This window comes from Hemicordylus capensis, chromosome 1 (assembly GCF_027244095.1).
Source record: "Hemicordylus capensis ecotype Gifberg chromosome 1, rHemCap1.1.pri, whole genome shotgun sequence".
Classification (NCBI taxonomy): domain Eukaryota; kingdom Metazoa; phylum Chordata; class Lepidosauria; order Squamata; family Cordylidae; genus Hemicordylus; species Hemicordylus capensis.
In genome coordinates, this window is record NC_069657.1 from 419,620,264 (window position 1) to 419,647,679 (window position 27,416).

At 40.5% G+C, this 27,416-nt stretch overlaps 1 protein-coding gene across 3 annotated transcripts; it reads right to left on the reverse strand.

Annotated features, from left to right (window-relative positions):
• Nucleotides 1-1,193: 1,193 nt before the first annotated feature.
• On the reverse strand, nucleotides 1,194-25,890 carry FLVCR1 (FLVCR heme transporter 1). Of its 3 annotated transcripts, XM_053309876.1 has the most exons (10): nucleotides 24,882-25,890; nucleotides 23,683-23,827; nucleotides 19,073-19,213; nucleotides 14,805-14,872; nucleotides 13,279-13,382; nucleotides 11,881-11,991; nucleotides 11,542-11,647; nucleotides 9,950-10,061; nucleotides 7,856-7,923; nucleotides 1,194-6,623 (listed from the first exon to the last, which is right to left on the reverse strand). In XM_053309876.1, exons 1-10 carry the CDS (start codon nucleotides 25,587-25,589, stop codon nucleotides 6,549-6,551), a joined length of 1,638 nt encoding a protein of 545 aa, XP_053165851.1. In that variant the 5' UTR covers nucleotides 25,590-25,890; the 3' UTR covers nucleotides 1,194-6,548. The 3 variants fall into 3 exon arrangements, 2 of the variants coding, with proteins under 2 accessions (XP_053165851.1, XP_053165858.1); XM_053309883.1 differs by lacking the exon at nucleotides 11,881-11,991; XR_008319524.1 differs by lacking the exon at nucleotides 9,950-10,061 and having other exon boundaries at nucleotides 6,578-6,623.
• Nucleotides 25,891-27,416: the final 1,526 nt, after the last annotated feature.

Consider the following 27,416-nt stretch of genomic DNA (forward strand, 5'->3'; position numbering starts at 1 on the left):
ACCCATAAGAGAGTTTTAGGTTCCAACCAGTTTTTATATTTTACCCAGACTCTCATTAAACTCCTTCTTATATAGTGGTTAAGAAAATCTTTATGTACTTTACTTTTGTCATACCACAAATATGAATGCCATCCAAACCTTCTGTCAAATCCCTCAGATGCACCTGTTTTCTCAGGCTTTTAATTAATTTTAATTGGTTTTATATCATAATTGTTTTAAGCATATTATCCAGTTCCTATATTTGTTGTATTTTAACTTATGTACACCACCTAGGGATGCACATGTCAGGGGCCAGAGAGAGAAAGAAAAACCCATGCTTCAAGATCAAGATTATGGGCTGATCTGAGAGTTTATTCTGTTGTCAGACCTTAAGTAGTTTCCATGATCAGCTAGTCAAATAGGTCAATAACTGGAAAGATAATCTGTACGACAGAACAGTAACATTGGCAAAAGAAATACAAGATGACATCGCAGGAACCATGAGAGTCCCAAAATAAATGCAGCTGAGCCAAATAATCCATAAGCAAAAGACTTGCCTTAGGAGTGTTTATCTTTAGCCAACTAGCTAGTCTGCCATAAGACCAGTTAAGATCTTCATTATGTGGTCAACATGACATTGCATATAAAATCACATGATAGAAGCATTTGTCTAGACTCTGAGAAGATGGCTTCAACACCCAGCAATGCCAATGCCTTACTTACTGACCCCTTCATCTTACTGAAGGAGTTTCACCAAGAAAAATACAGCACTAATGTTCAGCATACAGAAGAATTTAGTGCTAATGGCTGCAACTTCTATCCAACATTTTCTGCAAGTTGAAAATTACATTGTGTGCGTTTCAGAGCACATTTCTAATACACAAATATGGCCAGATGATGACACCAAAGAATGTTGAGTTAAGAAACTTAGACGTATTGTTTCCAATATATATATTCCTTGCTGCAGACAGTTGCCAAGGTGCTACCACGCCATAAGTTGCACACAAAATCTATTCAGAAGTCACTTGCTCCAAAACTGGGGGGGGGAGGGGGGGGAATAAGACAATGGCAGTCATGTTAGCCTTAGGTTAATTGGCGATATATGTCAACAGGTTTTCTTTATTGGAAACCTGCAGACAAATGCAAAGCTGCACAGGCTAGACATTCAGCCCAAAATAAGTACATTACGAAGATACGAGTGCCACAGTAGATGCTATGATTATAAATATTTTTATTTAAAAATGACTAGAAAAATACACAGTAATACACATCAGAAGAATCCAATATATTCAGGCCATATTCAAGGAAAATTTTGAGAACCAACAGGACAAAGATCACCCACTCACATACCAACAGCTCATACAAAAACTGACAATTTGAAGAGAAGGGCCAATATATTACTGCGACATCAGAAAATGTGAACAAAAGATGGGTGCACAGCAGGGGGGAAAGTTCACTAGTGGGGCCCTCCAGTAAGAAGGCTTAAGACATCCTTCTGCTGAAAGTCAATTCACCCAGAGCTTGCAAGCTAACATATTTATCTAAAGTTATAGTTTTCCCCTAATCAATAGCACAACAATGAATGCTGCTACATAAATGACTGAAGGACAGATAGGGTTTAAAGACCATGAGACTAGTTATGTGAGCCTAAGGGGGCTCTGGACTTGTTTTTCCTCAAACTGCACTATCATGGTATATTGCAAACTGTTTTTCAAGCTGAGGAGTGTTTCAAGAGCAATTTGTTATATGACAGAGGTCAGTTGTACAAAGGAAAGAGTAAGAAATTCCACTGGGTTAGTACAAGGCCTTCAATGAGTTCAAGCAGCTCTTTGGATTCCAGCCAGGGAATTTAGGAGTCTATTTTGCTAAGCTCATACATGGAGATTTATCTTTCTATTTTCTTTGAATTGAAATTATGCACAATCCAACACCCATAAATAATACTAGCAATGTGCAGTTAATTCCTGGTTGACCTGCATATTTAGATCGTGTAAATCAGCCTACTATCTTGCTATGATGTACGTTTAATCATATTTTACTTTTAATTCACCAGGAATATACTTTACCAACATCTACTTGAAGTCTCAATTAAGAGTTTTCACAAACCTATTTAGGAAGCATTTAGGTCTTAGCTGCAATTAAGCTTTCATTACCAGGAATTTTGTTTTCAAAAGCCCAGCATGCTTCCTGCCACATCAAACTTATTTGTAGTGGTAGAAGGTAACTTAATTTGGCAAAAGACAAAAAATCCTTCTTAATCCTCAGCAGGAGTAACATTTAAGTAGTGAACAAAATACTCAAAGGAAAGGAAACTATCCTCTTGAACTCTAAAAGCTATAAACACACAGATGAAGCGGATTGGGGGAGAAAAAAGAGTCAAAGATTGGCCCTGCTAAGTTTTACGTGACAAGCTTTGATTCAAGTGCTTTTACCTATAAAGAGGGGGAAAGAGAGCATTTACTTCCAACAAAGCAAGATTAAAGAGTGGTCATTTCTTATTGATAGCATTTAGCAGTATATGATACTACTGCTACAGATAATGAAAATACCTGCATTTTTAGGAAATGTGACAGTAGACACTCACTATGCCTAGAATAGGAGAAGCTAGCCAAAATGCAATATTCCTAAGAATTCCTATAAAATGACAAACAGTCTGGCATCCGATCTAACTTTAAGATCAACAGAAACTGGTGATCTGTGTACTAGAAAAACACAGGTTGCTTAACTGTATTAGTGTTCTAGAAGTCATCTGTGCAGTCATAACTGGGTTCTGCATCTGCACATGGCGCCCACAGAACTTTCTAGTGCTCTAGCCAAGGAGCTGGCACTCCTGCTTTCCCCCTCGAGTAGAAAGATTTAACTTTGCACATATGGTGAGAACTGTGGCAAGCACTTTCCCAGTCAATTCCTTCTGCCCAGAAAACACAACACACCCCAATACAGAAGGAAGATGAGATGTGGGACTACATACATAAGCACTTGAATAATAGACAGAGGCAAGCAAACTGCCTTTCTTCTTTGTAGTCTTTTTACTGTCCCACAAATTGAATGGCTGATACGCAAGTGGTGGATAAAAATACTCTGGAGTAGCGTTCCCAGTAACAGGGATTGATGTTTTTGACTATAACTCCCAGCATTCCCAGCCAAAGGCCATTGCAGCTAGGACTGCTGGGAGTTGTAGCCAACATCTGGGAACCCCTGTTAATGGGAACATTGCTCTGGAGATCAGTCCTAATGTTGCCATGAGCACAAGCTTTCATATCCAAAGTATAATGCTTAATAAACATGGATGGGGTAGCCCATATATCTGCTTCACAGTTCCACATGAATAACCACATGCTGAAGAAGTGTAGCAATCCCTCTAAAACAGGATGTCCCTCAGGTGTATGAGAGATGAGGTAGTTGGCAAAATGCAGGAAAGGACAGCACAAAGAACCCAATGGGAACACCTTTGTGAACAAAACACGTTTGCATGTGCACACTGAGCATAACCAATGAAGAGGTTACTTTCACAAGGACAATATTTGGTCCTGTGGAGACAAAGTGAAGGACCTGCTTCACTTTATCTCCACTGTTGTAGACAGACTCCAGGATGTACTCAACATACTTGCGGACATCTTTAGGCCATGGGAAGAAAACTGGTAGGTCTATCTCATAGGTAAGGTGAAACTGGGAAATAAACCTTTGTAAAAAGTGATGCCTGGTAAAAGTCCTATTTTATATCTACAAATTCTCAAAACAGCAGAGCATAACACTAAGTCACTCATGCTAAAGGCAGAATACCAATTGGGTCAGGTCCCAAGGCTCAGATCCTAAAATCTGCAGCAGTAGAAACCTGTAGACAGAATGAGGTCCCGAAGAAGATAAGGCAGAGTTTTTGAAGTATGGGGCTTGGCTCTGAAACCAAGTCCAAAGGGTTGATGTGTTGTGTTTCCTTTGGTTCCCTGCTGCTGCTTTTCCTTCAGCTCATCAGGTTATATACTTCATGGATCTAAAGAGCCACAGCCCAGGAAAGATCTTTGGAGCATTTAACATCTATTTAGAGGTCTATTCCAATTCGGAGGCTGGAAATAATTTGTCAGAAGGTTAGAAGACTGGTGCCATCTGTTGCTCTGAGCTAGTTGATTGGTTTGAGTACAAAGTACTGGAATGCTCATTTGTCAAAATGAAATTGCTGGAGATAGCAGCCAAAGTGCATTCCCAAGGAGAGGTATGAATCCTGGAAGAACAATTCCCATTACCTTACTTTGTGTTTATTGCCAAAAATTCACGATTTACATTGTGCTCCCTCCCAAATAAGTTGGGCAGCACTTGTGGCAGTCTGATATGGGATCTTATCTTCAACGACATCTCTCTACACCCCGGGGGGGGGGGGGGAGCACCAGCTCTCAATTGGAACTCTAGAAATTTCTACAGATGTTTTGTGCAAGTACAGAATTGTGGGACTGCACAGAGATCAAAGAACAACATTTGTTCCCACTACAGAGATTCACCACTTTTAATGACATCACCTATTTAGAGATGTCTCATTCTCTCTCCCCCTGTAAAACAGCTATTTTAATACCAAGTAAATCCAAGAGAAGTATTTCTTCCATCACCCAACTCAGAAATGCAGAGCTGTACCACATCATCAACTGTCAAGGCCCTTTGTTTCCAATGGCAAAATCATTAAAGTTGGAAATAATTCCAATAGATCAAGCCCTACTCTCTTATCTCACACAAAGAAGCAACAGATGCCGCCAACAGAAGCCTGTCCACAATGCTAAGGAAAATTGGTGGAACTGTACTGTTTATAATATGCTTTGTATATTCCAGTGATTACTTCTAAAAATGAGGTATTGCTGTTGAGGGTAATACTAACAGGACAAGGCAAAGTTAATATCTCTCTCACAGTCAGGGCATGAAGGCGAGGCACCTATGCTTAGCAACAGGTTGCAAGGAATATTAAGACAGCCATCCCACGAATAGTATACAACTTTTTACCCAAAAGGAATCTCTTCTAGTACCCTCCATTCTAAGAAGCATTTCTGACTTCTCTTATAGCTATGGGGCATGATTAAGACAAAGTTAAGCAGTTCAAGACCATCTTTTTTTAAAAGCACAATTACGGAAGTGCTTCTCTTTCTAACATTATCAGTTGAATTACTACTACTCTGCTATGGCTGGATAATGTCCTTTAGCTTTACACTACTGAACAAAGATGATGCAGAGTAGACGTACATATATGACATCACAAGTTTTCACAAGACAGGAAAGGTTAACCTCACATGTAAAAATGAAAAAACCAAAAGTTACCAAAACCATCTTTATGTATCTGGGAATCAGAGATAGCAGCATCAGCGGGCTCAGCAAAAGCCTTTCACTTTCAACCATCATTTAACACTTAGAAATAGCAACACTAACTATTATTTACTCCCAGACAAGTTGTATTTAAGCAATACAGTGAAAGAACATTGAAAAGACAGGGTTAATATTTCTCACAAAGATGCATTTTCACTAAGCAGCAGAGATTGAATACATGCAACAGCATTTCCCCTTAACAGTGTAAGAGGGCACAAACAAAACCCCAGACTGAACCCAGTCTTCACACGATTCAGTAGGAAAAGGCACAGAGTTCTTGTATACCTGCACACACCCAATCAGCTGAAGCAGTAGACAAAATCCACTATGTGCTCTTGCAATATTTTTTCCATTTGCGCAAGGTACCTTGCTACATTTACCCTTCTCACTAGTATTGTAAAAATACACATAGGGGACACAAGCAGACAATGGCTGCAGGTAGATGTCTTTGAAAAATACAGCAATGTGTTCTTGCTACACACACATATCCCTCTATGCCACCTTCCTGCATACATTTCCAAAATGCAAAACAAGAGAAGATGGGAATTTGGAGCTCAGAAGTTCTAAAAACCCCTGCCTTTAAGACTTCAGATTATATAGTTTATCAATTATTTCCAATAAATATGAGTTTATATACTTCCCTCATCTGCATTTGGACACAGAGTTAAAATATGAAAACCATAATCCTTCCAATGCCAACAGAAATGGCAAACAGCATATATGGCATAACACATTCAAACTCGGAATGTCTTATACTGTTTGTTGTGCTAGCAACAATGTCCCTCCTACAGAGGAACAGTTTAAAATTTCCAATATATTTACAGTAAAAACAAGTTTAAAAGCACCCCTTTAATTTATGCCAACCTACTCAGTGCACACCTTCCAAATAAAGGATTTAGTGTGTGGATTAAGTTGTGCTGACTCTAATTAAAACCTATTTCATTTGCCATTTCACTCAAGTTGTTCAATTATGTTTTCTGGAAGTGGAAGTCTTCTAGAGCACCAATGGCAGATTTCAAGGAATCATTGAATAGTTCAACCACTATAAATAGTCACTGAAACTGCAATGCATCCCTAGTAGCATGTGTGCATCCTTAGTTCATGTCTAAGCAGTACTGCATGATCACAGGATTCTTACTACTTTCAGACATACAGTTCTTGCGATTACTTGTCAAGTTTTTACATTACATGAAACAGAAGCAATTGAGTGTGTCTAGAGTTTCTCTGTTTCAAATTTTTGATTCAGACGGGCTTTTTGATGCAGTTTTGTTCTGTTCAGCTTCTGTAGGACTGTCAATTGCCATCTGTGGGGAAAATAAAATTGATAGTTGATTATAATAAATTATTCCTGACTTAACGTTGCCTTGGAGGCAATTCAGAACACTCCACAGGCTTTGAATGAAGTAGCTACAATAATAATAATTTAGTAAGAACTAGCTAACTAAGCAAAGAGGCACCTTTTGGCAATTCGCTTATCTTAGTTTTAGCAGGTGAAGAGCAATTGTCCCTATCCAACAACCACAGCACAGCAATCCTTCTGTTGCTGGGATCTACATTATGATTCTTTTAATATTGTGAGCCCCTTTGGGACAGGGAGTCATCTTTATTATTAGTTTTCTATATAAACCACTTTGAATTTTTTTTTTAAACTGGTATATAAATATTCTTAGGAGCTGCACTACTACTGGATAGTAGCTATTGGACAGACTATTAGCAGAAACCATTAGAACCATGGATAGACTACTAGCAGAAAGACAGACATCTCCACCTTCCAGTTAGAAATTGTGATGAACTGAGTAATAAAAGCAAAAATATGCATTTATTTTGTAGGATTCATTTCAGTGCCCAAAACATGGTGAATCAGCATTATTAATAAGTTAGTAACAGAAAGAATTGGCATAAATTCTGACCATAAAGTGAGAAGTTTGCAAATCCTTGCTACTCATACTCCCTGTGGCCATTCATGCATTAGACAGGTTTGCAGCACAGGTCAGCTTGCCAGTGAGAGCTCAGAGTTTCTAAACAGATGTAGGCAGGGGGAAGAGACTGGTCTACCAATTGTTGATATAACAAAGGCATTCAGCTCTGTATAACAAGACATTTAACTTCATTTCTAGAAGGAAGTAGGGTTTGATTTTAGTCCCTTATCTAGGTGAAATAATGCAGGTTTCCCCCAAACAGGTAATCTTCCCTTCCTGCTTCCCAGTGGTACCATCCATGCTGCTAAAGTGGCTCAGGAAGACATATGATTTACTGTTATGTCTTTAACAACAAGCTATTGGTTTTGTCTAGAGACTTTGGAAGAAAAAAGATAAAGGAAAAACCAAAGAATACCAACTCTGAAGAAGGAAATACTTAATGACAATTGAACACCACCCCAAATTTTCATTAAATAATGACAAGCTGCATTTGAAATGTAATCCACTCTCTCAAGAGCAACCAAAGCCATAATACGATTGAGTTCAATAGTCTTATGTCACGTGTTGGGTATTAAGTGACCAATTATGCCAGCAAATTAAAAGATTAAGCTACTCACAGATTTAATGTCAGCACTTATATTCCCTGAATTCACACTGTGTCTTCTCAAATCTGATTTGATTAAAGCTAAAAAAAAAAAAGCTATATATAAATATAAACACATTTGCCACAGTGAATATTTGTGCAGGATACATGCTTTATTTGTTCTTTTTAATATACAAACATTGATTTCTAGAGAGTTTTCATCCTGGAACAAGTAGTAGATATGTCCAACTATGGTCCTGGATACTAAACAAAAAATGTATCAAATGTGCCAACATAAAAACTGAGGAGCAGGGCTTCAATGATGGGCACAGGAAAAAGACTCAATGTGGAAACTGAACAGCAGTCTTTCTGGACTAAGAAGCTAGAGCTGTGTCAGTTGAGAGCTAGTTGAACTGATTAAACAGACGAGTTTCTGAACTTGAAAACAACCTGTAGAATACTTGAAGGATATTCACTGGTTTTCAGAATGAATTGAAATTGAACAGGGTCCACTGAGTTTTCCATGTGTTCCAAAATTAATGGGGTTCCATTTTTTATTTTTAGAAAATATTTGTTCTACCTGTGTCAGTGATAGCAAAAGCTGTAATGTACTGCTGCCTGCCTCATGGTGGATGCCATATTGAGTACCCAAGCAGACCTGGGATGCAACATTATCCCAGGGATATATGGATAAAGGAAATGTTGGCCATTGCTGGCAATTTGATCAAATCATGGTCCTATTGGTTTTTTTTAAAGCTAGTATTAGAACAAGCCACAGTTCCCAGAGTTGCTAATAAAGAACTGAGGTTTGTTCTAAAATGAAGGCAAGAGCTTTTACTCTTCTCTTCATATGCGAGAGGAGGGGAAGAAAAGAGTAGATGCAGACCTGTAGCTCTCTAAGGATTAGGGATGTGCACGAACCAGTTCAGAGGCCCTTTTATGGACCTCCAGACTGGTTCGACAGTCTGGTGGTTCAGAGTTGGGGGTTGCCTTTAAGGGCCAGGGAGGATGCTCTTATACCACCACCACCACTGTGATTTAAAACGGTCCCGCATGTCTCACCGGATGCTTCCGGTCTGACGTGCACTGGGGCAGCAGGGAGGTATGCTGCCACCCCACGGGACCATTTTAAATCACGGCAGCGGGGGGGGGGTGCGCATGTAAGAGTACCCTCCCAGCCCTTAAAGGTAACCCTCCCACCTTCAAACTGGCTGTCGGCAGTTCTTCCATGCACACCACTACCTAGGACCATCCACATCATGCTAAACCACAATTTAATGCTATGTGTGAACTGAACCACTGCCTTGCCCTCTCAACTATTAGATGGCTTTCTATACTAACTTCATTTGATCCAATATTCTGCTATCATAATACCCTTGGGACATTTAGTTTTTCTTATTGCCACATTTGCTTGCACTGCAGCTAGCAGTCCCAACAGATCCCGCCTCCCAACCCCCACCATCCTGCTATAAAAACAACATACATGCATTTTTCAAGACTCCCATTTTCCTCATTTCAAAAAAAGAAAACCAAGCCACCTGCTGCTTTACTAGTTTCATTGATTTTCCTGTTATTAAGACTTTAACATTATTGGTATGCATTTAAGTTTTATTGCTATATACCTGCCATTTTATTATATACAGGTTGAGTATCCCTTATCTGGACATCAGAAATCCGGAATGCTCCAAAATCCAGACACCACGCCATAACAAAAACAAAACACAAGACGCCTCAGCTCACTCGCTCACAGATTTGCTGTTTTTAAACATGCAATCAAAACTTACTTATTTCAGAAGGCTGTTAATGACAGAGGTTTTGTCTGTAATTCTCTCTAGTTGTGACTCTGTTTTTATTGTGAAGCTTTTTAATGTTTTTGATGCAAATATTCCAAAAACGATAAAAATCCGGGACACTCTGGTCCCAAGCAGTCCGGATAAGGGATACTCAACCTGTATGATTATGTTTCTTCATTATTGTGAGTCACTTTGGATAGGTTTCCTCAAAAGAAAATCAGTATAGAGATGTTTCTACCACCCAAACCTTTGAGTGATTCTAGACACTCAAATTACCTTCTATTAAAAATAAATATATATATATTCAATATCGGAGAGTGAACAACCAAGGTTACCTGTTAAAATGATGCCTATAAACATCCACACAAAGAGAAAAATGTTTCCTGCAAGTGGTGTGTAATCGGTAGTGAGCTTCCCTTGAATAAGTGTAAAAAGAATCCCAAATATCTGTAAATTGGTTATAAGAAAGAGTTTCAGAATGTATCTCATTCAAAATGTCATCACTTGTCTACACTGAAGCTCATCACGTAAAACCTATACAGTGTGTTTTTTCAGAGCTTGGACTGCCTCTGTTTTAACTACTGGCACACTATCTACAAATACTGGAATTACACTACCCACTGTCAAAAGGAATAGTCCCGGATCTTTCCTAGTCGTGTTTATCTTTCCACCATTCTTTGTGCCAATACAGCGTATTATCGCCATACTGATACAGCTGCTCTTTTATCATACAGATTTGCAGAACTGTACAATGAACAGGAAAGCCCTACAATCCTCCCATGAACCTAGAGAATTTTAAAATAAATAAATAAATAAAAATTTATTTTTACATTTATATCCCGCTCTTCCTCAAGTAAACACTTATCTTACATTTATCTTGAACGGCTTGGGTCCAAGTTATTTAAGAGAACACCTTCTTCATAATGAACCCTGCTGCCATTAAGATCATCTGGGGAGGTCTGCTTGTGGTTGCTACTGGCTAGACTCGAAACCGGGCCTTTTCTAGGGTTGCCCCGGACTTTGGAATGTGCTTCCTAATGAAATTAGAGCTTCCCCTTGTCAGGATGTTTTTAAGGAGGACCTGAAAACATACCTGTTTAGTCAGGCTTTTAGTGTATAGTTTTAAGTTTTAGGGGTTTTATCTGTATTTTAAACTATTTTAATTATGTTAATGTTTCAATTGTGTTTTTAGACTGTGGACCGCCCAGGGATTTGTGTATGGGATGGTATAGAAAAAGACAGATACAGAACAAGATATGGGAAGCAAGGACTCCAAAATAGACCTGTACTGCTCACACATGCCAGGCATGACAAAGTAGCAAGCTATCTTCACACATTATCGATTCCACTGTTTAACCGAATATTTATGGGGAGGAGAGCTGGTCTTGTGGTAGCAAGCATGACTTGTCCCCATAGCTAAGCAGGGTCTGCCCTGGTTGCATCTGAATGGGAGACTTGATGTGTGAGCATTGCAAGATATTCCCCTCAGGGGATGGAGCCGCTCTGGGAAGAGCAGAAGGTTTCAAGTTCCCTCCAAGATAGGGCTGAGAGAGATTCCTGCCTGCAACCTTGGAGATGCCGCTGCCAGTATGTGAAGACAGTACTGAGCTAGATAGACTAATGGTCTGACTCAATATATGGCAGCTTCCTGTGTGTTCTGTACCCCTTTGTGAAAGCAGTGTATCAACATGTGTTAAACAAAACTTGACGACATCTATATTGATTTCCAGTTGTTTTCAGTGTGATGCTGCCAGATAAATACAACTCAATGCAGCACAGAGCTTCAACATCATGAGGCAAAGTATGTCATACATGGATGAGATTTTAAAGAAGTAGATATATTCTACTGGATTTTGGAAAGGCGTTCTCAGAATTTAAATTCTAACTATTTCAGCACACTACTTTGGTAAAACATTGCATCACTCACCTGTGCTGAAGCGTTCAGAAGCCCTGATGAGGTACCTTCTGACTCTGGGTATGTAATTTCCACAGCAAACTCAAAACCAAGGGGGAGGTAACCAGTCATGAAGAAGCTGCCACAAAAATTCAAAATTCATCTTCATTAAGACTTTATGCCAAAAGCAACTACTCCTCACTACTAGGCTTATATACAGTATATATTCATGAACTCCATGCTTGAAAAACATCTTCCCTTAGGAAGCTTGTGATGCTTTAAAACAAAAAATTAATGCAAGAAGAGACCCCATTTAGCCTACTTGAGAAAATACATGAGGGTATTTTATTAACTTCTGCTGTACATCCTTACCCAAGCACTCCACCAGTGATAAATACAACTACAAGGTGTCCACAATCTAAGGTGAATGTAAATACGACCATTCCAACAAATGAGAGGATGTACACCATTAATGTGGTCTGCCTACAAACAGAATGCAAAGTGGACATAAGAAATCTCTGTTAGATACAGATAACATTGCCATTATTCTTTGAGTACTCAAAGAAAGTTTTATTTTCAGTTCTAACACAAGTGTACACCGCCCCCCTTGTCTAATGACAGACAATTATATAATTTATTTGGAATAGTTATGTAAAACCCTACAATTCTAGACCAATTATTTATGTGACAAATGTCCTTTGTAGAGTGTTAGACTGTCATCTGAATTCCAATAATGAGGGAACTTGGAAAGTTTGCCTTCAAAGGGAGTTCCATGGTATATGTGCCACCACTGAAACTGATCTGTCAATACACAGACAGCAGGATAAATACAGAGCAGGGCCTCAGGCGGTCTAAATGAACAGGAAGGTTAGCTATCCACTTCTCCTTCACCAGTGTTTAGAAGTTCAGAGTAACTTTCGTAGGATCAATTTATTTTGATGAAAAGCACATTATATATTTGTGGTAGCTCGATAAAAAACAATTTCCTTAAAAATGGACTAGCGAATGAGGAATTCACTTCAGAGTTACTATACTGTCAAATTCTCGATCTTGCGTCAGCTTCCAATAGAGGATTAGATTTTTTTTTTTAAATCCCAATAGCCAGCATCAACTTTTTCAAATATCAACTCTATACAGAATCAAAACATTTAATGTTTTCTGTATTGATGAATATTACTTCCTTTAAGAAAAGTTAAGCACTTTAGAAAGTTGACTCAGACTGCATATTTAGCAAAGTATGCAAACTTCTGAAGTTCACACCTCACAATGCATATTGTCACTATCCCCTAGCTATGAGACTATAACATAACAATTGTGACAAAAAATGGATGGAGCATCTAAGGTGAAGCTCAATGGCACATCCAAGGCTACATTAGAAATTGAGAAGTATTATATTTTTAAAATCACCGTTCCTCTAAAGTGTGCACATGTGCGTGCGCTCACACATATTTTGACGTCTGCTCAGTTAATTTTAGATCCCGCTCAAATTGAATCAGGAAGGTCCCACTGAATCCACATGCATTGCCTTGATACTGCCACTCAGAACAAAACTCATTCCGAAAAAGATTAGAGAGAATACTGTTTAAAATGCAACCATAACTAATGCATACAACCTCACAGTCAGTGGACAGAAAGTAAGTTTTATAAGGCATTTTTTCCTGCCACTCCATATTTTATTATTTGTTGTCTAACCCACCCACACTTTATCCCAAAGATGCAGCAAGCTGCACAAATAAGCTTTACCATTTGCCTTTCTCCTCTCACACTTACTTGTACGTTTTGGTATAATCCAGCCACAAACCACAAATAATTGAACCCACCATTCCAGCTACGACAAGTGTCAGGCCAATCCTCCCAGCATTCACTTCTTCTCCCTTTGAACAAAATAGTTATGTAAATATTTCTAAGTTATTTCTTATTCACAACAACAGCTATATACATGTGATGGGATCTCCCTATTTTTTCTTGCTTTAAATCCGTTTGGGAGTGGGCTCCGACTTTGATCAGAACAGCGATCTGGGAAAGATGGGTGTTAAAGTAAAAAAGAGGCTACTTTAAATTACTGCTTAAGACAAAAACAGTTGGTAGTTCAGATCACAGATCTCCCATGTCACAACTGTTTCAGCCCTCATTAGCAAGGTATTCACATTTCTGCAGGCAAAAAAAAAAAAAAAGGTGAAGCCTGCTGCCACAATGCAATTTCTACCCAACACATTTATGAAAAAATTTGTCCGTAAGGGGCTTAAAAAAATATGTAGCCATGTTTGTTAAGCAAACATGTAACCATTACTTCTGTAGCTAGATGTCAAGGATTTAGTAATATTTATTCTTAATCCAGATTCGGAAGACTTTTTCTCATTTATTAAGCAAATGCCCAACTATGGAAATGTTGATAACGATAGGTGGTTCATCAGTCCCTTCCAGTTTCAACAGCATACAGGACAATATCAAGACTACTCAATTACAAAGAAAGTTGAAACAAATCTACCAACATTTTTTTTAATCACAAAGGTAAAAGCAGAGGCTGCCCAAATCCTCCAGACAGGTTATCTTCACTATTTTTCAAGCAGAGGCAAAAAGCCTTTGATGCGAGAGCTATTTCCCACTATGCTGACCTCTGTACAGTACTGCGCTTTTCTCAGTGCCGGGAGGCCATTTAAGAGAGACAGAACCGCTCTCTAAGAGTTTTAGGAGGAAAACACCAGGAAGAGATACACTTCCCAGAACCCTGCACATGCCTTCCAAGACAGTGCAGAGGCTCAAGAGGGCTCTGCTTTCCTTAAAACAGTTCCCCAGCACCTGGCAAAGTGCAGAACTGCACAGTGGGAACCGTTGTTTTGACATGGTGGTAGGAGAATTGTGCTGAACAATGCAATTGTTCAGCATTGTGGCTGAAGCTTCACACAGGCCCAATGAATAGTTAGTAAGGAGGTGCACTTAGGGGGTGCCAACCTGCTGTGCGGGGGGGGGAGCGCTGGTGGGGCCGCCAACACAGAGCTGCCCCCCACCATGGTGCCCTCTCACCCATCCCCCACAAACCCTTTTTTATGTAGTGAATCCCCCTTTGTAAAGGGGAATCCTTACCAGATTCCGCTTTACAAGCAAGGCACTTGAACTGGACCAAACTGGTTCAACTCGATTCAATAGCACGAACCGAATTGCCAGCTGATTCCGACGAACCAGTTCACAGACTGGTGGAATTGGTTCAAATTCAAACTGAACCAGAACTGATGACCAGAATACACATGGGATCTTAGGAGAAACCATTCAAGAAATAAAAATCTAGAGGCACTTACTGTATAATAATATACTATCATTTGGTTTAGTAGAGTGGAAATTGAATAAAATGCCCCAGTCATAATTCCTATAGAGATAAATAAGATTGTAAGTTGTTGCATTCACATTTATGAGTAATTCTTTTGCCTTAAAAAAAAAAAACTGCAAAATTTTAAGTTCTATGAAAAAACAATGTAGCTTCATCTGATTAAAGATAAATTATTTCTTTTTATCAGGCAGTTCTTCTAGTAACTGAAAATGTAATATTCCTTAACAGTTTTAGAAATTTTAACCAACTATGAGAAAACCATGGGGAGTGTCTATAGAACTAAAAATCTACAAAGCATCACTGGTTGGTTTATATTTACTAAAAAGAGCAATGTGGCAACAATTTTATACCCAGCATTATGTCACTGTTTTGACTGATGAAGGCTTGTTACATCCTGGCACTTGTGGAGGGAGGGAAAGGGGATAACTCAGAGTAGAGATGTGCATGAATAGATTTTTTTCAGTTCGATTTGTGCCTGAATTGAATCACCCCTGATTTGTTTTGTGCCTGAATCTGTCCCCTCAAATCACCTCAATTCAGATCCAATTTGATCCAGATCAATTCTGATCACTTATAAAGGTCCTACTGGCACCAAGTTTGGGTGGTGGGTAGGTTTCCAATGATGCCACCTAACACCCACATTTCAAGGTAGTGGGGCATGGATGATTTATGCATTTTTTAAAGTTTTTATTGATTTTGTGTATTTCCACCATAGGAAATAATGGGGATTCAAAGTCGCCCTGTCATAACCCTAACATGGACCCCCAGGTTTCATTTTTTTTAAAAGCAGCTAAGCTCCAGCCCTTGTAGAAGTGGAGTTATGGAGCAAAATGTGCGGTCACTATTTTTCTCAAGTGTTTGGATTCTTTGGCATATAATACCTTTTCCTCATAATGAATCCCTATGAGGATTCATTATACACCTTCATTTCTTCTGTTCATTTTGACTGCCACTGGACAGTGCCAACTGTCAACTGCCATGTGTCAACTACACATACCCCCCCACACACTGAGGTACACAAGTTTATTTTTTAGGAATTTCTGAAGTGTTTAGATTCTTTGGTGTTTTAATTACACACCTTCAATTTCTTTTGACCCCACTGCTTTACAGATGGAGGTGGGGAATTAGTGGCATCCCATCTGCCAGCTACCCCCCAACCCGTAAGCCACTGGGGACTCAGTTTATATTTTAGGAATTTTTGAGGTGTTTATAGACTCTTTAGTGTGTAATGAATCCTCATAGCGATTCATTATGAGGAAAGGTTTAGACACAAAAGTGTCCAAAAACTTGAAAAAATTCCTAGAACATAAACTGAGTAGTACCCCACTGCCTTGAGGGTGGGAGTAGGGATGTGCACAAAACCGGTTTGCCCGGTTTGGTTCAAATTCGAACCAGGAGGGGGAGGTTTGGTTTTGCTCGAAACCCTCCCTGGTTTGGTTCAAATTCGAACTGGTTCGAACCTCCAAAAGTGGGTGGGGTGGTAGCTAGCACCCATGGGTATCTACCACCCAAACCCCAAAGCAATTGGACAATCGTACGATTTTTTATGAATTTTTGAAATTTATTTTTATTTTTCTCTCATAGGGTATAATGAGACTTGAACCAGCCCATTATTCCCTATTGTGGAGCACCCATGGGTGCCAACAACCACCCAAACCCCAAAGCAATGAGACACTCATACGATTTTTTATGAATATTTTTAATTATTTTTCTCATAGGGTATAATGGGACCCGAACCAGCCCATTATCCCCTATTGTGGAGCACCTAGGGCAGGCCTGATCAACTTTGACCCTCCTGCAGATGTTGGCCTACAACTCCCATAATCCCTGGCTATTGGCCCCTGTGGCGGGGGCTTATGGGAGTTGTAGTCCAAAAACAGCTGGGGGGCCTAAATTGAGCAGGCCTGACCTAGGGGCACAAAAGTGGGGTGAGTGGTAGGCACTCAGGGGTGTATACCACCCACAAAACCCCAAGGCAATCAGACACTCCTCTGATTATTGGTGAATTTTTAAAGTATTTTTGAATTCCTCTTAGGGAATAATGAGGATTGCAGCAAAGGTATAGCTTCACGTCAGCGAGAAAGAGGTGTCGTAGAGCAGAGCGTGGTGGGTGGTAGTTCCCAAGGTGGGCAAGGAAGCTATCAGAATTATTTGAAAGGAATTGGGCAAAAGGCTGATTTTTAAGTGATTTTTGAAGTTTACGCGTCTTTAAGGTTTTTCTTCATAAAGAAGCATGGAGGTGTCATCAAATTTATAACTTCACATCGGGGGCAAAGGGGTGGCCTAGAGCAGAATGTTAGCAACCCATGAGGGTGGTTAGCACCCTCTGTGCACTAGACCGCCACTCACTCTGGGCCATCCCAGCACCCCCAGGGGTGTAGCTGGCACATGGCAGTTGACAGCTAGCACTGTCTAAAGACAGTCAAAATGAATAAAAGAAATGAAGGTGTGTAATGAATCTTCATAGGGATTCATTGAGGGAAAATTATACATCAAATAATTTTTTAAAAACCTTGAAAAATAGTGACCACACATTTTGCTCAACTCCACTTCTACAAGGGCTAGAGCCTAGCCTTTTCTTCTTTTTAAATGAAAGCTGGGGATCCATGTTAGAGTTCCCCATGGAACCCTAGGAGGAATCCAAGTTATTCCTCCTATTTGGATTCCAAATAGGAGGAATCCAGATCTCAAATCGATTTGAATCGAAGCTGGTATGATTCGATTTGGATCCAAATCTAGCCAATGGACCATAGGGGTGATTTGTTCTGTTTCCAAATCACCTGAATCAGCTAGATTCTGGTACAAATCAATTCACACATCCCTAACTCAGAGCTTGCTATGTCCAGTTTACAAGATACTTTGTATATCAAGTTGCTCATATCAGTAACCATTTCAACTGAACTGGATTCCACTTTTGATGCAGGAGCACTTTATGTACCTTTAGAAGCTTCTTCCCAATTTGTATGGATACCTTTCAATTAGAGCAACCCAAGGATAAGGGCAGGTTCTTTGAAGGTATAGGTCAACTACACTCAACCCTTGCACTTACTTAAAAGAGAGAGGAGATTCAACAAAATGATTGGTTAATGCCTCCCCGACCAAAGGTATAGCTCCACCAGCTCCAAGATAAGCTGTGGTGAGACCTTTACCACTGTAATCCAGACAATCCCAAATGTTCAGCTTTTGGGCAAGATGAGCAATCGTGTGGTAGCAATCTAACTCCAGGACTTCCTGGGTTATTTTCTAGATGTTTCAATCCAGTTGAAGGCTTGTTTACAGGCCTGACCTCATTAAGTTATCAACATCATCATCTTTAGTAAGTTATCTATATTCCGGTAGCTTTCAATAACACTGACCATAGTATCTTTCTGGACCATCTGGCAGGGATGGGACTTGGGGGACTGTTTTGCAGGGCCTCTAGTTCCTTTCTCTGGATTAACAGTTCCAGAAGATGGTGCTGGTGTGCTGCTGTTCCCCAGAGTCTCAGCAGTTTGATTTTAAAATTTATGTGCAGTTACTTGCCTTACCAAAGCGGCCAACAATACATATATATATGTCAGTGGCAGCCTAGAGGGTTCTGTCTTGTCCCCTATATTTAACATCTACATGATACTGTGAGAATCACCCACAGATTTTGAGTTCAGTGGTGTCAGTATGTTGGTGGCACTTGGCTCACTCTCTCCTTACCATCTTATTCCAGGGAGGCTGTCAAAGTACTGAATCTGTACCTGAGGTCAGTAATGGATTTGATAGGAGCAAACACATTGATGCATAAGACAGACAAAGAAGAAGTACTCCTGGTCAATAGAACTGCTGGATTCAACATATCCTGGATGGTAGCATTCCTCATAAGGACAGGTTCATATACGGATAGGGATCCTCTTGGGAGCCCAGGTGACTGCTGTGTCCGAGAGTGCTTTTGCCCAGCTTAGGCTGGTGTACCAGCTGCACCCCTTTCTACCAAAACCAAAACCCAGATCTTGACATGCTTACACACACCTCAGTTACATCAATATTAGATTACTGTAATGTTCTATTGATATTATATATAAGTATAAATATATATATATATATATATATATATGAGACGTTACTGGAAACTTCATCTGGTCCAAAACACAGTCAACATTTTGACTAGAGCCAGATAGCAACATGTGAATATTATCTATTCAGGTGAATGAGGATGTTATAGCAGTTAGGCCATATTGCACCAGACACGTAATAGGTTAAAATACTCACCATAACTGATCAGCAAGAGGACAAAAGGAACATTTCTGAACAGGTTGATTATTGATTGTTTGTAGGAATAATCTTCTGGAGGTACATCCATGAGAACAGCCTGAGATTGACTTGGAGGATATTTAGGTTTTTCTGTAAACACTAGGAATAAGAAGGTACAAACAAGTTTTCCCCTCAATCTGCATATAGTCATTCAAATACCTTTAGTACTGGCATAACATCAGTATTAAAACTGCTCTGGTTTAACAGAACACCTTTAAACCAAACATATCTTCATTATTTTATGAGGTATGCCATGTCTTCCCATGATACTTACCCATTTGACCTTCCATTTCTTATTATGCTACAGCTAGAAAATATGATAAAATGGGGAACTAAAGTTAATTTGCATTATTGGTTTAAGATGCTATCCTGTGCAACCAGGGGCATAACTATAATAGGGCAAGGGGAGACAGTCTGGGGGCCCACTGCCTTGGGGTCCCAATGCCTTGGGGACCCCCCCGAGGCAAGTCACATGGCTGACTCTCCCAGCTGTGCACCCATCCGGGCTTCCTTCAGTTTTATTCATCCTCCGAAATGGATGTGAGTGTTAAGACCTGGAGCTAGCAGAACAGCATGTCTTTCTCTAGTACCTTTAAATGACTTGCATCGTCTACAATTTACAAAACCTTTAAAAAAATAGTTTAGGGTGATGTTCTATTGTGGCACATAGGTTATATACATACACTATGCTTTTTGTTGCCACTATTCAGCCTCATTTAAGATTTCTTTAATTCATGAGCTGAGCTTCGGGGGGGGGGGGGGCATTTTAAAATCTTGTCTCTTGGCCCACTCCAACCTTGCTACACCCCCATATGCAATTCTCTGAGTGAAAGTCTCACTGAATTCAGCAACAGTTCTGAGTAAACAGGAGCGGGCTGTTAGTTTTCATGGAGTGCACAAACATAATAGAAACCAAGTCACTAGAAAATGGACATCTCATAAGACAGGGTTTGTAAGAGTTAATCTGCCCAAGAACCTTGATATTGCTAACCTCAAAATATTCCATTAAAATCAAGGTTCTGAATTATAAAATGGGCTTAGAAAAATGAAATATGAAAGCATACATGCTAGGATATAGCTATGCCTGCTTGTTTAAAAGTTTCTCCCTTAAGCACACTTTAAAAGCAAGTAAAACTGAAAAGACCTAAATGGGGTAAGAAAGGAACAAATTATAACGTCCAAATTGCCCCTACTGGAAAAAGATGACATAGTAGCTTAAGCTTCACACACCCTAAACTAAAATCATATTTAAAAGGTAATCAAGAAAACCTCCACATGTATTTTAATTGCTCCCCCCCTTGCATTTTATTTATGTATTTGATTTATATAAATAAAAATAAATATGTAAATAAATAAATATAGTGCCCTTCCAAAAAAATATGGCTCAGGTAGATGACATGGCATTTTCACAATATTGTTTAATTCATTCAGTTTCTGCCCCAGATCACAATTCTTTAGTAGAAAAAGAGAAAAGACTAGTCATTTTATTTACTTTGCTCTTCCAAACAGCTTCAGGAAAACTAAAAAATGAGCACAGTATAATCCTTTCATCTTATAAAGTATTGCCCTTTTGTTACTGCCCCCACCCAATTTTGAGCTCCATGGCAGTCAAGAGAGCTTCATTCCTCAAAAATCTCTTCAGATTCCAGTTGTAGGAGATGCTTTAGGATGAGATTCTGCAAGACCTGATCTGATCTAGGGCTTCAAGGTATCTGTCATATAGAGATGAGGTATTTCCTAGCTCCTGCATTGAGCTTACACTGCCTTGGAATGCAGCTGGGCTCACATGCTGTTGCAGGAGTCTCTCTCAGTCCTGAGCCAGGTATGAGTCAGATCCTGTCTCCTGAATCTTACTTAATTCTACAGGTCAGTTGGTGTATCAGTCTTATCTGATTTAAGAGAAAGGGGTAGAAAGCTCATTAACAACAGTCTTTGTGTCAATAGGCTATTGAATGAAGAAATATTACTTGAACTAGATATTAGAGTATTTTGCAATGGAAAACTATACTAAGAAGCCAAGTAGCAGACTTGCAGTTAGACAGTAAGGAGCTCTGTGTGGTTTAAGATTTTATATAGGTTCATTATAAAGAACAAGTCTGTTCCAGTAGTAAAAGATTTTTGCACTGCTGGTGGGTTATTTTTGTTACATTTTATTATTCTGTGGTTTCTGTTTTTGCTCATGAGCAAACTTGGGTTGCCTGGGGCAAAAAAGCTGAAGATACATGTCTGAGATGCATAACAATGTTTGACTGACAGAAAGAGCAAAGCAGAACAAAAGTTAGCTCTCAACAGTATATGAACTTCTGTACAGTTTATAAGTTAGAGAAGGGTTTGCTGGCAAAATTACACATCATCTTGACACATGCATATTTCAAACCCGCACAAATGCAGGGATGGAGGGAGCATCTGAAGGAAACAATTGATAGTAAGAGAAAGGAGTCTTTAAATCATCTTGCACCTAATTCTTCCCTGCTCACAGGGAAGTCCCCTCACAGCTATTATTCCGTCCCCTCACAGCTATTGTAGCCTCAGCCAAATTCAGCTGGGAGAAAAAGTGTTTAAAGATGGTCAATGGGAATGTGTAAAGAACCAGTAGGTGGGAGAGAAGGATGAGGCATTCCTCTCCCACCTAAAAGTTCCTTAGGTCTCACAGTTATCTTACATGAAAGCATGCAATGCCATTATATATGATATCTGAAAAACAATTCCTGCCTTCATTTCAGTCAGCCAGCCATTTGTGAAAATACATACCCCACCCCCCCTCCCCACCCCACCCTCTCTCTCTCTCTCTCTCTCTCAAAGAGCCCAAGCTCTAAATTTTTGTAAAATATTTCCTTTTCAGAATATTTAAACTTTCTTTATTTTGTATTGATTTTGAAAGCATGAAAGGTGTCTTTTTTCAAAAAAACCAACACCCATTATTTGCTACATTCATAATCATGTGAATGTGTGCAAGAAGCATAAGTCAAGTACATAAGAACATAAAGATTATCTTACATCAATAACTGTTGACATTTATTTCTGCTGCAGTTAGCTGTGGAATCTTCAATATCAAAACAGAATTGCAGGCATATTGAGCAAATTGTACTTCTAATGATACAATGGAACTACCAAATAAGGATAGTTACATACTATGCACAAGTATGCATATGAATGTCCTCAATACTTAAGAGCACATTGTCCACATGTGGAAAAAGTGCACATGTACAGGCTCCACTACGACAAGCATATGAAGTACACAATACATCACTTGCCTATGTAGCAACTACCTACTCATCCACTGGCACCATTCCTAACCTGAGATTACAAGCCATTATAGCACTGTGCTGTATTCCCCCAACTGGGGGGAAATGACAGGAATGCTGTGGCTGCAGCACATATACACACATTCATCTGACAGAGAGAGAAAGTGTGTACCAAGACTGGCAGCAGCATTGTTCTCTACTGTGTTTTCCCAGCTGGCAATAGTTCAGTTTATTCCTTCTATCAGGTTCCATCTTGTTTTTGCATTCTCCTCAGATTTCTTCAGTTGCCCAATGTTGCAGATTTTTTCTCTTTTTGATATGTCCAAACTTGATATTGTTTCACATTGAAAGTGCTAAGATGTTGCTTTAGACTCTCATGTCTTTGGTACTGTAACACTGTTTCAGTTTCCCTAGCTCTGATCTCTAGTTCTCAACTTGGCCTCTTATCTTTTTAGCACAGTTTTGATAACTGTCCCCTCTTCACTGCTCCATTTACAAGCTTCTTCTTTAGTTCAAACTCCTTATACATATATCAACTACCTCTTACTCTGCCTCTTCCCTATTTCTCCTTCCCATGGTCCTCCTAGTTGTTCTCTTGGATGGACCTCAGATCTCTTCCTCATCACACTTTTTCATTTGTATCTCCATGTACCAGAAACTCTTTTTTGCCTCCTCTTAAAACCTTCCTGAAAATGTACCTCCTTTCTTGCTTTTCCAAATTAACTTGCTACTTTCAACAACTAGAAATAGTCTACTTTCATAAAACATCTAATGTTCATCATCATCATGCAGCTTTATGCTCAATTATACCCTCTCCACCACATTAGATGTTTTTGTTTTATTTTAATCCATTGCTGCTGTGTTTGTTTATCCATTTTTAAAATAGGTTTATGTAACCAGCTGCCTTGCTTTATCTAGAGCGGAAAGGCATGATACAGATCCTCATATAGTTAGTCTTCCATCACACACTTAGTATCAAATTTGATATTAATGCTTTATAAATAAGTCAGAGTGATCCAAAAGTTTATCAATGCTATATGCAAAATAAGACACTTGTGAAACAATTCTCACAGGCATGTTCATCTATCAGGCTTGTTGCAAAACTCACATGAGGCAATATTTTACCAGGACATCTGTAAATACTTGCTCCATTGACTTTTTAATTTATTTTCAATTTACATAAGTATGGCTTGAAATGGATTTTCAAGCATAATTTCATCCATGATCCAGCCTTTGATTCAAAATACTTGAAGTTATTGTAATTCTATGTCTTAATTTGATCACTTTCTTCAGGTTTAATAATTGCATGTACGTTTTACTTACCAAGTGCTGTTAATAAAAGTAGGAAAGAGGATACTCCTGCTGTGCCATAGAACATGATGCTGATGTTATGGCCCATGGTATCTGTATGATTTCCTGTGTTCGGAACTAAAACTGGTGGCAACAAGAAGCCAACTGCTGTACCTAGCTGTAAAAAAAAGCAACAATCCCCCCCAAAAACACCCACCTAAGAACAAGTTTTATATATTGAAAAATCATATAATATGCAAGTAAAAAGGGAAGTTTAAACAGCATTTCTTAAACTGAAAGACAGCAGTTGCTGGCAGATTTTATCTAAGCCCTTATTGTCTCACACAACCCATTTTTCCTGAATTAAAATGAAATATTATATTTAGAACACCTATCAATGTTATCTCTCTGCTACTACATATCAATGGTATTAGACATTGTGTGATCACTTTTATGGGAGAAGTTTCATATAAAAATCTACCCTTGTCCAGTCACCATCTTTCTCTATTCCTAGTATCTAGGGCTTTGGCAGAAATTACTTATTTTGAAATAGGAGGATCTACCTTTTATTAATCCTGCAACTATGAACTTAATCCTGCAACTGAAGTTGTGAGGCTGTATGTGTTGAGCATTCTGTCTCAATGGATTAACACAATGTAACTACAAAAATGTTAGCGAAGCCTTCTGCCTTTAGCAAGCACTTGTAAACACACAAGGAGACTTCCAAGCTACACCCAACACCCATTTCAATTCTTAGCCCAACCCTACCTCTTTTGTGATTTTTGTAATATTTTCTCTTTGTATTTAGAACAGTTCTAAACAAAAAGCTAGCTGAAGCTGCATAGTGTTGTCCCCATTGTTGGAGATGGTGGAAAGTATAAGGGGGAATAAGACTAGTAGGCTATTGCTACCTTTCATATTAAAAGCTTACAAACCACATGGAGAAGTTGCATGCTACAATTAGCTTCAATTAATCCATGTATCCTTGCTTTCTAAACAGATGCAGCTGCTTTAGAATACGAACACAGATAAGGGCTTCTAAAAACCAGCAACCTATAGTGAGTCTGACTATATAACACACGACATAAGTACAGTTAGTCCCCATTTCCCCCTGAAAATAATAGCTTAGCCCCATTCACTTCATTCCCCCCCCCAACATATTTTCTACAGAGATTCTTCCCTCTGGTCATTCCTTGTTGACCAAGCATCTTCCATTCTCTTCTTGCCCTCACCTGGTTGCCCAGCACAGCTACAGCACAAGCGGTGGACACTTCTTTGGGCCCGAACCAGACAGAGGCAATGCGGGAGGGCAGCCCCAGGATAAAGACCTGGGCAACAGAACATACAATCTGGGCCACTAATGTAACCACATATAGGTCCCGTTGGACACTAGCACACTTAATCCAGGCACCCAGGCAATTGAGTCCAGATCCCAGCAAGGCAGTGATGCGGAGACCATAAGCATCCAGCAGCCAGGTGGCAGGTAGAATGAGGGGCACATATGCCACCATATAGGCCATGGAGAGCCAGTCTACTTGAGCGTTGGAGATGTTATAGTAAGTGGTGAAGACATTAGCCAGTATACTGTACTGGATCCACTGGAAAGCATTCACCAGCGAGTACAAGCTGAACACAGCCAGCACCACCATCCTGCGCTTGGACAGCCGAGTGGTCACCCTCACAGCCAGCGCCGAGGAGGAAAGCATGGCCTCTGCCTCAGGGATCTCCTCCAAATTGGAAAAAGAAGCAGCCTCTCTTCCCAGCTCCACGTCGCTCTCCGAGACCAAAGGTGTGGAGCTGCTGCTGTGCTCAGCCGCCTTGCCTGGGAGACATCCGTTCTGCTGGAGCGGCGGCACCACTGCCAGCTTCCTTGCCTTGCCACCCTCTTCCTCCTCACTGCCTTCATCAGTCTCCACCATATCCATTCCCTCCCCACCCATCCTCACCCTGGGTCGCCTCCCCACTCAACCACCAGGTCACACCCACAGACACCTACAAGTGAAGGTTATCCTCTACCTGGGTGGGTGGGGTGGGTTGGGGGGCGCTCCTCCTCCCAAGAATCCCTCCCCCCCACACACACACACCTGTCCCTTTCCCTGCTCCTGTCTCCCCCAATCCACACACAGGAAGCCGCTCACCTAGCAGCCGCCTCTCCCACAAGCACACACAGGCAGGCAGCAGAACTACTCCCCCCGCCCCACAAGCAACCAGGTAACTCCTTCCACTCCCTTCCCCCACTCCCACCCCAAGGTCACCCCTCCAGGCACCTGCCCCACCCCCAGACCTTTCCCGCCCCACACCAGCTTCTGCTGCCCGCTCTCAGTCTCCAACCCAGAGAAATGCAATGCAGTTCCACTCGCCCCAGACAGGGCAGTCTATGGGGAGACAGCCCCCGCGGTCACTCCTTCACCCCCCATCGCTATCCCTTCCCGCCCTGAGCGGGCGCCTCGCTTTCCCCTCCTCCCGGCAACGGCCCCTCTCTGAAGCTCAAAATCTTCCTCAGCAAACCAAAAGACAAAAGTAAACGGCCGCGCCTCATCCATCCATCCATCCACCCGTTGCAACTCTTTCTCGCCTGCCAGTGCCTGTTCAGGGCGGATGGCGCGTTGCCGGCTCGCGCATGCGCCGACAGCGCTCCCCGCTCGGCCGATTCTCGAGTATGGCGCCTTGGCCAATGAAGGGCGTGGAAGGACAGGCGTGCTGTCCTCTCCGCCAATCCCGGAGATAAGGGGGCGGGGTTTGGCTTTGCATCCGTGGTTCTCGGTCTTTAATTCCGATCAATCGGAGGGGAAGGAAGTGATGACTCTTTCTGGCCTGGGCTGCAGTAGTAGGACACGTGGAATCGGATGCGGGCGGCTGCTGTTAGCACCATCCCGTCCCCTGGGAATCAGTGTTCAGCCTTGTCTACCCTCAGGCCTCTCTACCCGAGAGAGTTTCCCCTGGAACGCTTCTGATCCTGATGCGCAGCTCTGTTTTTTATCCACATATATCCGTGCCTTGCATGCATGCTGCATCCGCGGTTGATGTAAGGAAAGCTCCTGAGCCGAGAGACCTCTGGGAAGTGGGGCCGGGCGGAAGATTCGGTTCCGTAAAGTCATTTTTGGAAGGGCGATATATAAATCAAAGAAAGAAAAGAGCTTTCCGCCACAGCTCCTGTTTTGTTTTTAAAGAAGAATGAGATCTTGCTGCTGCTGTGTTTGCTAACTTAACATTTTGGAAGCAGTGTACATATGTAGAAGTAGGGGGAAACGAGACAATATGCACATCTGTTGGATCAGCTACCGTTCAAAATGTCCAGGTTCCTTGAGCTATTTAGGAACATGGGAAGCTGCCTCTTACCGAGTCCATCTAGCTCAGTATTGTCTACACACAGACTGGCAGCTGCTTCTCCAAGGTTGCATGCAGAAAGGCTGAACCCAAATGCCACAGCTCTGCATTTTTATGCAGGAATACGCATACAGCTTTTCCATTTCATTTCCAGCTTTTGCTGTTACAATTTCTATTTTGGAGTGGAAGGTGGCCATACCATTTCTCAATATATATATTTTTAAAGTCTTTCCCACTAACACCATAGTATTTGCATTTGTGTAACTGCCTATATTCACATTATTTGGGTAGGTACATAAGGGAATACCCAAGCAGCTGAGAATCACTATATCAATGTGATGTCAATCATACTCCCAAAAAATTACAGAGGTGTACGAAGGAGTGCCTAGTGTGTCTGTGCATGCTCAGCTACATGCAATGAGGCCAAATTAATGGTAATA

Excerpts from the sequence above, each read along its gene's own strand:
- FLVCR1 (XM_053309876.1), bottom strand. The coding sequence starts at position 25,589 with ATGGGTGGGGAGGGAATGGATATGGTGGAGACTGATGAAGGCAGTGAG. Across the intron at positions 13,383-14,804 it reads TGATAGTATATTATTATACA|GGAGAAGAAGTGAATGCTGG; the intron begins GTAAGTGCCTCT and ends TTTTGTTCAAAG. Across the intron at positions 6,624-7,855 it reads TAAGTGCTGACATTAAATCT|ATGGCAATTGACAGTCCTAC; the intron begins GTGAGTAGCTTA and ends TTTTCCCCACAG.